Source organism: Crinia signifera, chromosome 11, assembly GCF_055691185.1.
Source record: "Crinia signifera chromosome 11, ASM5569118v1, whole genome shotgun sequence".
Classification (NCBI taxonomy): domain Eukaryota; kingdom Metazoa; phylum Chordata; class Amphibia; order Anura; family Myobatrachidae; genus Crinia; species Crinia signifera.
In genome coordinates this window covers 78,334,705-78,348,907 of record NC_139227.1, presented here as the reverse complement: position 1 = coordinate 78,348,907, position 14,203 = coordinate 78,334,705, and the positions used below count along the sequence as shown (strand labels likewise).

Sequence of the window (14,203 nt, the reverse complement as noted above, 5' to 3'; positions counted from 1 at the left end):
TTGCCATGTCACAGTGAGTATGCGGCGCAGGGAGGAAGCCTTCCACTGTGCCGCCCTCACACGCTATGCTGACATTTGATCCATCGGCGCTGGAGATGAGGGTCCGTGTAGTTTATGCCAGAAGAGCCTAGGAGGCTGCAGTCTGCTGTAGCAGCCAGGAAGAAAAAAAATCCTGTGTACAGCACTAAACATCTGCAGGTGCTGTGGGCCTATTTTTGAAGTTTATTTGCAACTAAATTTATGCTGATTTTTAAATAAATAAGTTAAAAATTACTTTTTTATTATTTAATGTAGCATATTTTAACACTGTTCATGCATATTTTAAGTATTTTTCATGCATATTTGCATGCATATTTCAAGCTTTTTATGTTGCATATAATCCTGTCTCTAATAATAACATATATCCCCTAGACAGTAACTGGAACTCCTCCCTGCTACACCCCTGTATCATCCAATCATCTCTTGTCGAGCCCATGCATGCTATACTGTATAAATATGCTGTATGTGTAAACAATAAATCAGTGTTGTACCTTGCATACATGATGGTCTTCTTTTCTGATCAGCATATACAGGGTTAACACTCACGGAGCTCTAAGGGGGGCCACCAAATTGAGGAAGAAGGGATAAAGGAAGATTGGTTAAAGTCCAACTCCCTATCCAGAGGTAGGTTAGAGTCCACCTCAGGAGGTAGGTTAAAGTAACCACTCCTAACAGCTGGGGGCCCGGCCCGGGATTTCGATCTTCGTTCCCGTTGAACTGTTGACACCCATACGTGGTCTGTTGCCTGTTCTCGGATCACGGACATATCGAATCCTGAATCCGTATAGACCTTTACTTCAAAAGTAGTAAAGTTTCAGCTGGTTGTTTTATAGTGTGCACACGCAGATCAGTGATCTGGTAATATATAAAGAGTGACCTAAGGGGTCCGCTCATTAGTCACCTCAATTTGATCGCCCTTTTTTCTATATGGCCATTTCTTACTATCCCTTTTTTACAGTATAAGTTGTATTACGTGTAATATCCTTGTGTGGTTGGTAAGTGAACACACATGCGATATATGTATTTAACTTGTACATCTTGTGCGGTTGGTAAGTTGACGCACACTAACTCTTTCTCTCTCTTGTCTCATTGATTACTGTATGCCAACAGACTTGCGGACTATATGCTCCCCTCTCTTTGGGGTAACGCAACGTGAGGCTTCATATGCAGTTTTCAGGATAAAACCACTTGACTCTATCCACTGTCACGTAGACAGTCTGTGGTTATAACTAACCAATCATAAACATTAATTTTTATGAGATGTATAAAGTGAATACATAATTCACACAGTATTCAGATAAAGACCAACCCTTTCAGTCTGCTGCTGTAGGTACACTCCTGCCTTACTGAAACGGCGCCCCTGGTCTGGATACTAAGAATTTTTCACGCTCTCATACTTCATCTACGTCTATGTCACACCCCAGACATCCATACATAGGTACTTGTTTAAATTGTAAATGTAGTATCGTCCTCTGGTACCATAACCCCGACAGAGACGATTATTGGCCCAAATTGACATCTGTCATTAGAGAACCCACAAGATTTAAACTCACAACAAAGACATCATCTAATGGCACCGTTTTAGAATCCGTTATTATATTGGGTTGTCATTTGAATACAGGACTTATTGAAAAATACATTGATCAGACATACCCATTTTTCTTAACAGATATACCAATTAACCTTTTCACATATCCTATTATCTGTCCTAAAACTTTAGACCAGATCCACAAGTTACCTGAAGGTAGTCAACTACTCTATTTCCTTGACTTTAGTCAAAACCCTGAACATCAGGAACAAATTAAAAGGTGGAGAAAGTTCTCACACAAACATAAAAGGACATAAAACTAAACATGGGTTCAAAAATTAGTAAAAATAAAATAATTTTCATGTCCCCACCTGACTGGCAGGGACAACCCCAGATTTCAGATTGACTGGCAGGGACAGACCTTAAAGGGCCATGACATAGGAAAGGAAATCGATGTTTCATCACCACACTTGCTCATGACTGACAGTTCTGACCCAAACACAGAATTAGACACTGTAAATCCTCAGACATGGTCAACAGGACCTCAGAGCAATAAACCAATTAATTGTTCCCATTGCACCCACTGTACCTGATATAAACTCACTCATCTCAGCCATCCCTGTAGATGCCGCCTACTTCTCAGTAACCGATTTGAAAAAATGTATTTTTTAGCATATCTGTGGACACCCAGACACAACTGTTATTTGCATTTTCTTTTGAGGCCAGCATTTAACATGATGCAGACTGCCACAGGAGTATATTGACTCCCCTGTTGTGTACAGCATCGTGCTCCAAGCCATATTAACCCCCTGGCACCCCCCCTATGGTTCAGTCCTGCTACAGTATGCAGATGATCTGCTTATCTGTAGTTCAACAAAGGAGGCATGCCGAGAGGATGGTATATCACTGTTAAACTGGCTCTGTGAATGTGAGGCACAAAGTGTCAAAAAGCAAAAATGCAATGGTGCAAAAAGAATGTTGATTATTTAGGTTTTGTCTTGAAAAAGGGAGAGAGGAAAGTCAGCCCACAACGCATACAGTCTGTACTGGGTCTGGTCCGCCCAAACACTATTATTACAGACAGTGGATTTCTGACTGTTCCTACTATGATAACATTTTGAGACAAGCCACACTCAATGACAAACCTAAACAGATACAATGGTCACAAGAAATGTTAAATGCATATATGAAAGCCTTAAATGTATGTTGATAAAAAGTCCGGCATTGACCCTCCGAAACTATGTACAACCATTTCATTTATATGCAAGGGACAAAATGTAAAACCATGGCGGGTGTGCTGACACAAGAACATGGAGGTAAGCTGCGCCCCGTGGCATTCTTTTCCAAAGTGATGCCGGTGTCGGTCCAAGGTATGCCTGCCTGTCTTCAGGCACTGGCGGCCTGTGCAATGATAGCTGAGATGGCAACCACACTCACCCTAGGCTCACCCACTGTTCTCCATACCACACATAATGTTGTAGCATTACTTAAAGGGCTACACACACAACATGTCAGCCCAGCGTCTTAGTGGTTACGAGGTACTCTTACTAGGTAACCCATCACTTGTTATCAAATATGCTACAAATACAGAAGGACCTGTGCCCATACTTAATGCCCTTTTAGGCTTAAAAGGACCTGATGACGAAGCACCTCCCCCACATGACTGTTCTCTGACAATCGACTCAGAAACTTCACCCAGAAGTGACATGTCGGCTGTACCCATACCCGACGCCGACATAATTTTTGTCGACGGCTCCTGCAGTCGACCAAATGACAAAACATACCAGACAGGCTACGCAGTAGTTAAACTTCCTCAAACTGTCCTTGAAGCAAAAGCAGTTCCTCTGCTATCAGCACAGGCTGCTGAGCTAATCGCTCTCACCAGAGCTTGTCACTTGTACACAGGAAAACCTGTCAACATTTACACAGACTCCAAATTTGCTTATGGCGTTGTTCACGACCACGGCATGATTTGGCAGCGCCGAGGTTTCACAGGCGCTGATGGAAAAGGCATCTCACATGCCCAACTTATTGCTGACTTATTGCACGCAATCACATTGCCCTCACACATTGCCGTTCTCCATTGCAAAGCACATACTGGTGGAAAAGATGATATCTCACGGGGCAATGCCCTCGCTGACACTGCTGCAAAACAAGCTGCTGCCACATCCACATACAACCTCACACTTACCATAATGTCACCACCGTCACTAGAAGACACATACTTACTTACAGAATTACAGGCAACTGCCTCTAACTCTGATTTATCAGATTGGACATACCCAATTCTGCAGAAGAATCCACGGACTGGATTAATCTGCAAAGAGGGGAAACCCTGTATCCCCCAAACAAGTGCCTCACTGTTCATAGCACGGAGTAGGTCACCACAGCAAAGTCACGACAACACTGCTCCTCACCAATGATTTTTACATCACAAATGCAAAAGAACTTGTCACCCAATATGTTAGTAGATGTATTGTGTGTCTTAGAAACAACCCTAACAATCCCAATAAAGCAAAACACCAACATCTTGAATACCCCACCACTCCGTTTACTCACCTGCAGATTGATTTTACCCATATACACAAAAGACTCTAGGTTACTCCCCTTTTGAAATACTAATGGGACGCCCCTTCCCCACCCCCTGGGCAAGGAAACCACTAGTCACACAAGCAGGAGATTTAGAAGTAATCAGAGAAGAATATGTAAGGACTTTAATACACAGACTAGACGAAATTGAACATGAAGTTGTACTTAAAAATCCTTGTCATCCACAGAAACCTACACATCCATTCCAAGTCGGAGACAAAGTTGTGGTTAAAGTCCTTCCACGCAACAAGAATCCAGGTGATTTCTCCTACGGTCCTGAGACAGAGGTGGTCGCTGTGACAAGAACTGCTGTGCTCACCGATGACAACCCAACGTGGATCCACGCATCCAGAGTGAAGAAAATCCCTACTCCAACTACTTTCGACACAGAGGTCGACACCGATCCTGAGATTGACACAGACCGGACCAGTGAGGTACTAACGGGAGTTAATAACTCTGACCTCCTACGAGGAGAAGAATTGCCGGTAGGGGATCCAGACATCGAGGAAAACGGAATTCCTACTGAGGCCGAGAGGACCCTTGAAGGAAATGATTCCCCCTATCTTAGCTCTGCTGACTTTACTCGCTCTTGTTCTTTATAATTTCTGTACCGCAGAAGTGGATATTACCAGTCAGGATGATGTGCTTACCCTTTGGTACAATTCATCTACCACTCGCGTGGCCACTTACCGAATAAACTATGATACGGTCATACCTAGTAACATGTGGTCCATGCCATCCAAATCAGCTCTCAGCCAGACTAAAAATGTATATATTTGTGTCACAGATGATTATTATTGGGGAAATAACTGCAATTATTGGGGAGCAGTGGGGTGGAATTCAGGTATCGACTGGGCATACAAACCCACCTTGGCTATTGATCGAAAGGACAAGTATGGTAAGCCATTACTTTCTAGGATGACTATCACTAAGGATAACGGTAGATATGACTATTATTGCACTATAAATATTGAAAATCCCAGCCCCAGTGATGCTGGAATGTATGTTCTAGGGGTATGGTGGGGAGGTGGATATGCCAGTGATAGACAACAATTCTATCTCAAAGATATGTTTAACAATCAGGAATACCTTTCCCTCCGTAAGCCACCATCCCCCGCCAGGCCCCAGCCATTATCCCCATTCAAACCACACATAAGTACCTTTAAAGATATGGTTGCTATCAGTAATCCCACATATGAGGACACCATGTCCATAGAGACAGGTTTAGCTGATGTGAATTTTTGGTTAGAATGGATGAAATACAATGCACGACAGACTAACCGAACTGACTGTTATGTATGTGCTAAGTCCAGACCCCACCTTGGTACCGTCCCCCTTAACATACCAGAATCAGAGGATGAATGTTTTTTTACCTTATACACTGGCAATAAAACTAAAGATAATGAATGTGAGTTATGGAAGAAGAACTACCCCATCTTAGAAAAAAACACCAATCCAGGTAACACAATCACCATATATCCAGGCAACTATACTTGTTACTGTTCTAATGTCACTAAGGGGGTAGATCTGAAAACATTCCCGGATGGTTACTGTGCCATCCGCAGGTATGTAACCTTACCCATCATGAAGAAATCCCTTGGTGACATTTATTTCATTTGTGGGGACATGAAAATTAGAGCAAAGCTTGACAGTGTATGGAGAGGCGAATGTGCTCTCTCAAAAATCATTATGCCTATCCATATTTTGCCAACAGCCATTGAAACACCTTCACCCCTACCTGACCCACACCCTAGACAAAAGAGAAGTACCCCACTGGAAAGCTTTGACCCACACGTATACATTGATACTATTGGTGTACCCCGGGGTGTCCCAGACGAGTTCAAGGCCCGAGATGAAGTAGCTGCTGGCTTTGAATCTCTGCTGCCCCAGGTTACAATCAATAAGAATGTTGCATGGATAAACTATATGTATTATAATCAACAGAGATTTGTTAATGATACAAAGGATGCCTTGAAAGGTATTGCAGAACAACTGGAGGCCACATCACAGATGACATTCCAGAATCGCATGGCCCTGGATATGATCTTGGCCGAGAAAGGTGGTACATGTGTATACATAAACACAGTTGCAGGATGTTGCACCTTCATTCCTGACAATACAGGTCCCAATGGCAAAGTCACACTAGCCATTAAAAAATTAGAAGACTTATCCCGAGAGCTCAAGGAAAACTCAGGTGTCACTGACCCCTGGGCTGCTTGGTTCGGCAGGATGAGCAACTGGAAACATGCCTTAACTCAACTAGGTATCATTACACTTACTGTACTTCTGTTCATCATAATCGTTGCTTACTGTATTTTTCCACTAGGCAGGAGAATAGTTTCCAAATATATAGGTACCACAACACCTGTTGCTATTATGTATATTGATCTTTCCTCCGAAACCCCTACACCCGATGACTATGCTACATATGTGAGGGAACAGCGTATTAAAAGGAAAAGCACACGTGAGAATCAAATAATTTAAATAAATTATGATTCTAAGAGGGGATTGAAAGGATTTATGCACCATTTTGTATGCTGTTCTCCATCTTGTCTCAAATGCCTTATAGTGAGTGGAAAATTACATGTTTCTATTCTGCTTTGTGACAGTCTGCTGCTGCTCAAGGCTGCGTTGCTCAAGGTTATTTCCTGTAAGATGTATTTCACATGTTTTCTACAAAAACTGTCTGTTCTCCCATGTCCTTGTATAATAATAACATATATCCCCTAGACAGTAACTGGAACTCCTCCCTGCTACACCCCTGTATCATCCAATCATCTCTTGTCGAGCCCATGCATGCTATACTGTATAAATATGCTGTATGTGTAAACAATAAATCAGTGTTGTACCTTGCATACATGATGGTCTTCTTTTCTGATCAGCATATACAGGGTTAACACTCACGGAGCTCTAAGGGGGGCCACCAAATTGAGGAAGAAGGGATAAAGGAAGATTGGTTAAAGTCCAACTCCCTATCCAGAGGTAGGTTAGAGTCCACCTCAGGAGGTAGGTTAAAGTAACCACTCCTAACAGTATGTTTAAAAAAAAATCATGCATTTGTGGGGTTTCAAAGAAATCAAATTTGAAACTTAATTTTTGATTTTAATTTGTAGCTCTTTGACCCAATGGACACGGTTTACAAATGGCCGATTCTGAATCATTTGCAATCTCCATGCTAAATGCACACATTGAACTTGAAACAGATCTTCTCACTTGAGACTTGAGAAGACCACTGTATATACTGTCATGCAAATTAAGATCACTGTACATGCTGTCATGCAAATTAAGTTTTAGTAGATGTAACAATAAAGAACTGGAAGGCCCCAGTGAGACTTGAACTCACGACCCCTGGTTTACGAGACCAGTGCTCTAACCCCTGAGCTATGGAGCCATGGAGGTGCATTAATTTCTAGACATATATGGTGTCTGTGTACTGGAGGAACATAATCAATTGCAAATTGTACATTTTTTGGCAATTCATGCCAATGTACACTTTTTTCAAATGAAACTCTATGATATATTTCCAATGAGAGTGTTTAAGAAATATTATTATTCTGTATTTAGTGCCACAAGGGATCTGCGTTGTCCAATTACAGAGCACATAAACAAATTTGCAAAAAACAAAACAGTAAAGAGTCTTGGAGGCATGAGTGGTAGAAAGTAAGCAATTGGCAGGAGTGGTAATGAGAAAATGTGGGAATTTAAAGGGAGATAAGGTCATAGATGTAAATGGGAGAGGAGAAAGTGAGAACTAGAAGAGTCTGTAGTGCCATCAATATATAATGCAGTTGTGGAAGATGACGCAGTGTGGAGGGTGGTAAGATAATCAGGTCAGTCTTAGACGTGTTTAGTTTCACAAAGCGCTGGGACATCCAAGAAGAGATAGCTGATAGACTGGTGGAGATACGAGTGAGTAAAAGTCTGGGGAGACAAGGTAGATTTGAGTATCAGCAGCAAAAAGATGATATTGTCAGTCAAAAAAGCTAATGAGCTCAACTAAAGAGGATGCATACAAAAAGAAAAGGAGAGGACAAAGAAAAGAACCTTGCGGGAAACATACTATTAGTGGAAGAGGGGTGAGGTAGAGTCCTGAGAGGAGACAGATAGGCAATGGACAGAAAGGTAGGAAGAGGTTGTAAACAATGAGCTCAAGGAGTTTGGATGCATAGCTATGCTTGGGGCATGCATAGAATTGGTTGAACAATAAAGATATGAGACATTCAATTGAAAACAGTCAGAAAAATAGAATGAACGTCTTAAGTGATGCTCCAAATTGACTATCAAAGTATGTGAACAAATTGAAATAGATCTCTTTACTTTCGACTTGATGAAACTACTTTACATATGGTCATGCAAATTAATTTTTAGTAGCTGTAACAATAAAGAACTAGTAGGCCCCAGTGAGATTTGAACTCACTCTAACCCCTGAGCTATGAAGCCTTACATGAGAATGTATGTTTAAAAAAAAATCATGCATTTGTGGGGTTTCAAAGAAATCAAATTTGAAATTTAATTTTGTATTTTAATTTGTAGCTCTTTGACCCAATGGACACTGTTTACAAATGGCCGATTCTGAATAATTTGCAATCTCCATGCTAAATGCACACATTGAACTTGAAATAGATCTTCTCACTTGAGACTTGAGAAGAACACTGTATATACTGTCATGCAAATTAAGTTTTAGTAGATGTAACAATAAAGAACTGGTAGGCCCCAGTGAGATTTGAACTCACAACCCCTGGTTTACAAGACCAGTGCTCTAACCCCTGAGCTATGAAGCCTTACATGAGAATGTATGTTTAAAAAAGAATCATGTATTTGTGGGGTTTCAAAGAAATCAAATTTAAAATTTAATTTTGGATTTTAATTTGTAGCTCCTTGACCCAATGGACACTGTTTACAAATGACTGATTCTGAATCATTTGCAATCTCCATGCTAAATGCACACATTGAACTTGAAATAGATCTTCTCACTTGAGACTTGAGAAGACCACTGTATATACTGTCATGCAAATTAAGATCACTGTACATGCTGTCATGCAAATTAAGTTTTTGTAAATGAAACAATAAAGAACTGGAAGGCCCCAGTGAGACTTGAACTCACGACCCCTGGTTTACGAGACCAGTGCTCTAACCCCTGAGCTATGGAGCCATGGAGGTGCATTAATTTCTAGACATATATGGTGTCTGTGTACTGGAGGAACATAATCAATTGCAAATTGTACATTTTTTGGCAATTCATGCCAATGTACACTTTTTTCAAATGAAACTCTATGATATATTTCCAATGAGAGTGTTCAAGAAATATTATTATTCTGTATTTAGTGCCACAAGGGATCTGCGTTGTCCAATTACAGAGCACATAAACAAATTTGCAAAAAACAAAACAGTAAAGAGTCTTGGAGGCATGAGTGGTAGAAAGTAAGCAATTGGCAGGAGTGGTAATGAGAAAATGTGGGAATTTAAAGGGAGATAAGGTCATAGATGTAAATGGGAGAGGAGAAAGTGAGAACTAGAAGAGTCTGTAGTGCCATCAATATATAATGCAGTTGTGGAAGATGACGCAGTGTGGAGGGTGGTAAGATAATCAGGTCAGTCTTAGACGTGTTTAGTTTCACAAAGCGCTGGGACATCCAAGAAGAGATAGCTGATAGACTGGTGGAGATACGAGTGAGTAAAAGTCTGGGGAGACAAGGTAGATTTGAGTATCAGCAGCAAAAAGATGATATTGTCAGTCAAAAAAGCTAATGAGCTCAACTAAAGAGGATGCATACAAAAAGAAAAGGAGAGGACAAAGAAAAGAACCTTGCGGGAAACATACTATTAGTGGAAGAGGGGTGAGGTAGAGTCCTGAGAGGAGACAGATAGGCAATGGACAGATAGGTAGGAAGAGGTTGTAAACAATGAGCTGTATGTTTAAAAAAGAATCATGCATTTGTGGGGTTTCAAAGAAATCAAATTTGAAATTTAATTTTGTATTTTAATTTGTAGCTCTTTGACCCAATGGACACTGTTTACAAATGGCCGATTCTGAATCATTTGCAATCTCCATGCTAAATGCACACATTGAACTTGAAATAGATCTTCTCACTTGAGACGACCACTGTATATACCGTCATGCAAATTAAGATCACTGTACATGCTGTCATGCAAATTAAGTTTTAGTAGATGTAACAATAAAGAACTGGTAGGCCCCAGTGAGATTTGAACTCACGACCCCTGGATTACAAGACCAGTGCTCTAACCCCTGATCTTTATTGTTTCATTTACAAAAACTTAATTTGCATGACAGCTTGTACAGTGATCTTAATTTGCATGACAGTATATACAGTGGTCTTCTCAAGTCTCAAGTGAGAAGATCTATTTCAAGTTCAATGTGTGCATTTAGCATGGAGATTGCAAATGAGAATGTATGTTTAAAAAAGAATCATGCATTTGTGGGGTTTCAAAGAAATCAAATTTGAAATTTAATTTTGGATTTTAATTTGTAGCTCCTTGACCCAATGGACACTGTTTACAAATGACTGATTCTGAATCATTTGCAATCTCCATGCTAAATGCACACATTGAACTTGAAATAGATCTTCTCACTTGAGACTTGAGAAGACCACTGTATATACTGTCATGCAAATTAAGATCACTGTACATGCTGTCATGCAAATTAAGTTTTTGTAAATGAAACAATAAAGAACTGGAAGGCCCCAGTGAGACTTGAACTCACGACCCCTGGTTTACGAGACCAGTGCTCTAACCCCTGAGCTATGGAGCCATGGAGGTGCATTAATTTCTAGACATATATGGTGTCTGTGTACTGGAGGAACATAATCAATTGCAAATTGTACATTTTTTGGCAATTCATGCCAATGTACACTTTTTTCAAATGAAACTCTATGATATATTTCCAATGAGAGTGTTCAAGAAATATTATTATTCTGTATTTAGTGCCACAAGGGATCTGCATTGTCCAATTACAGAGCACATAAACAAATTTGCAAAAAACAAAACAGTAAAGAGTCTTGGAGGCATGAGTGGTAGAAAGTAAGCAATTGGCAGGAGTGGTAATGAGAAAATGTGGGAATTTAAAGGGAGATAAGGTCATAGATGTAAATGGGAGAGGAGAAAGTGAGAACTAGAAGAGTCTGTAGTGCCATCAATATATAATGCAGTTGTGGAAGATGACGCAGTGTGGAGGGTGGTAAGATAATCAGGTCAGTCTTAGACGTGTTTAGTTTCACAAATCGCTGGGACATCCAAGAAGAGATAGCTGATAGACTGGTGGAGATACGAGTGAGTAAAAGTCTGGGGAGACAAGGTAGATTTGAGTATCAGCAGCAAAAAGATGATATTGTCAGTCAAAAAAGCTAATGAGCTCAACTAAAGAGGATGCATACAAAAAGAAAAGGAGAGGACAAAGAAAAGAACCTTGCAGGAAACATACTATTAGTGGAAGAGGGGTGAGGTAGAGTCCTGAGAGGAGACAGATAGGCAATGAACAGATAGGTAGGAAGAGGTTGTAAACAATGAGCTCAAGGAGTTTGGATGCATAGCTATGCTTGGGGCATGCATAGAATTGGTTGAACAATAAAGATATGAGACATGCAATTGAAAACAGTCAGAAAAATAGAATGAACGTCTTAAGTGATGCTCCAAATTGACTATCAAAGTATGTGAACAAATTGAAATAGATCTCTTTACTTTCGACTTGATGAAACTACTTTACATATGGTCATGCAAATTAATTTTTAGTAGCTGTAACAATAAAGAACTAGTAGGCCCCAGTGAGATTTGAACTCACGACCCCTGGTTTACAAGACCAGTGCTCTAACCCCTGAGCTATGAAGCCTTACATGAGAATGTATGTTTAAAAAAAAATCATGCATTTGTGGGGTTTCAAAGAAATCAAATTTGAAATTTAATTTTTGATTTTAATTTGTAGCTCTTTGACCCAATGGACACTGTTTACAAATGACTGATTCTGAATCATTTGCAATGTCCATGCTAAATGCACAGATTGAACTTGAAATAGATCTTCTCACTTGAGACTTGAGAAGAACACTGTATATACTGTCATGCAAATTAAGATCACTGTACATACTGTCATGCAAATTAAGTTTTAGTAGATGTAACAATAAAGAACTGGTAGGCCCCAGTGAGATTTGAACTCACGACCCCTGGTTTACAAGACCAGTGCGCTTACCCCTGAGATATGAAGCGTTACATGAGTATGTATGTTTAAAAAAAAATCATGCATTTGTGGGGTTTCAAAGAAATCAAATTTGAAATTTAATTTTTGATTTTAATTTGTAGCTCTTTGACCCAATGGACACTGTTTACAAATGGCCGATTCTGAATCATTTGCAATCTCCATGCTAAATGCACACATTGAACTTGAAATAGATCTTCTCACTTGAGACGACCACTGTATATACTGTCATGCAAATTAAGTTTTTGTAAATGAAACAATAATGAACTGGAAGGCCCCAGTGAGACTTGAACTCACGATCCCTGGTTTACGAGACCAGTGCTCTAACCCCTGAGCTATGGAGCCATGGAGGTGCATTAATTTCTAGACATATATGGTGTCTGTGTACTGGAGGAACATAATCAATTGCAAATTGTACATTTTTTGGCAATTCATGCCAATGTACACTTTTTTCAAATGAAACTCTATGATATATTTCCAATGAGAGTGTTTAAGAAATATTATTATTCTGTATTTTGTGCCACAAGGGATCTGCGTTGTCCAATTACAGAGCACATAAACAAATTTGCAAAAAAACAAAACAGTAAAGAGTCTTGGAGGCATGAGTGGTAGAAAGTAAACAATTGGCAGGAGTGGTAATGAGAAAATGTGGGAATTTAAAGGGAGATAAGGTCATAGATGTAAATGGGAGAGGAGAAAGTGAGAAAGGAGAACTAGAAGAGTCTGTAGTGCCATCAATATATAATGCAGTTGTGGAAGATGACGCAGTGTGGAGGGTGGTAAGATAATCAGGTCAGTCTTAGACGTGTTTAGTTTCACAAAGCGCAGGGACATCCAAGAAGAGATAGCTGATAGACTGGTTGAGATACGAGTGAGTAAAAGTCTGGGGAGACAAGGTAGATTTGAGTATCAGCAGCAAAAAGATGATATTGTCAGTCAAAAAAGCTAATGAGCTCAACTAAAGAGGATGCATACAAAAAGAAAAGGAGAGGACAAAGAAAAGAACCTTGCGGTAAACATACTTTTAGTGGAAGAGGGGTGAGGTAGAGTCCTGAGAGGAGACAGATAGGCAATGGACAGATAGGTAGGAAGAGGTTGTAAACAATGAGCTCAAGGAGTTTGGATGCATAGCTATGCTTGGGGCATGCATAGAATTGGTTGAACAATAAAGATATGAGGCATGCAATTGAAAACAGTCAGAAAAATAGAATAAACGTCTTAAGTGATGCTCCAAATTGACTATTAAAGTATGTGAACAAATTGAAATAGATCTCTTTACTTTCGACTTGATGAAACTACTTTACATATGGTCATGCAAATTAATTTTTAGTAGCTGTAACAATAAAGAACTGGTAGGCCCCAGTGAGATTTGAACTCACTCTAACCCCTGAGCTATGAAGCCTTACATGAGAATGTATGTTTAAAAAAATCATGCATTTGTGGGGTTTCAAAGAAATCAAATTTGAAATTTAATTTTTGATTTTAATTTGTAGCTCTTTGACCCAATGGACACTGTTTACAAATGACTGATTCTGAATCATTTGCAATCTCCATGCTAAATGCACACATTGAACTTGAAAAAGATCTTCTCACTTGAGACATGAGAAGAACACTGTATATACTGGCATGCAAATTAAGATCACTGTACATACTGTCATGCAAATTAAGTTTTAGTAGATGTAACAATAAAGAACTGGTAGGCCCCAGTGAGATTTGAACTCACAACGCCTGGTTTACAAGACCAGTGCTCTAACCCCTGAGCTATAAAGCCTTACATGAGAATGTATGTTTAAAAAAAAATCATGCATTTGTGGGGTTTCAAAGAAATCAAATTTGAAATTTAA

At 39.8% G+C, this 14,203-nt stretch overlaps 1 protein-coding gene and 7 non-coding genes across 8 annotated transcripts in view; 1 reads left to right on the top strand and 7 right to left on the bottom strand.

Moving 5' to 3' along the window:
• Positions 1-403: 403 nt before the first annotated feature.
• The window catches only part of LOC146045066 (syncytin-1-like), a 68,703-nt gene continuing 54,903 nt past the window's right edge, over positions 404-14,203 (top strand). Inside the window, exons 1-2 of the mRNA XM_083163756.1 lie at positions 404-663; positions 4,345-6,419. Of these exons, the coding sequence (XP_083019882.1) occupies positions 4,706-6,419 (1,714 nt within the window). The 5' untranslated portion in view covers positions 404-663; positions 4,345-4,705. The remainder of the gene's footprint in view (positions 664-4,344; positions 6,420-14,203) is intronic.
• TRNAT-CGU (transfer RNA threonine (anticodon CGU)) lies at positions 7,475-7,547 on the bottom strand. The gene has a single exon. It is a non-coding gene; the product is annotated as a tRNA-Thr (tRNA).
• TRNAT-UGU (transfer RNA threonine (anticodon UGU)) lies at positions 8,865-8,937 on the bottom strand. The gene has a single exon. It is a non-coding gene; the product is annotated as a tRNA-Thr (tRNA).
• On the bottom strand, positions 9,236-9,308 carry TRNAT-CGU (transfer RNA threonine (anticodon CGU)). Its single transcript has one exon. It is a non-coding gene; the product is annotated as a tRNA-Thr (tRNA).
• TRNAT-CGU (transfer RNA threonine (anticodon CGU)) lies at positions 10,853-10,925 on the bottom strand. The gene has a single exon. It is a non-coding gene; the product is annotated as a tRNA-Thr (tRNA).
• TRNAT-UGU (transfer RNA threonine (anticodon UGU)) lies at positions 11,927-11,999 on the bottom strand. Its single transcript has one exon. It is a non-coding gene; the product is annotated as a tRNA-Thr (tRNA).
• Positions 12,632-12,704, bottom strand: TRNAT-CGU (transfer RNA threonine (anticodon CGU)). Its single transcript has one exon. It is a non-coding gene; the product is annotated as a tRNA-Thr (tRNA).
• Positions 14,058-14,130, bottom strand: TRNAT-UGU (transfer RNA threonine (anticodon UGU)). The gene has a single exon. It is a non-coding gene; the product is annotated as a tRNA-Thr (tRNA).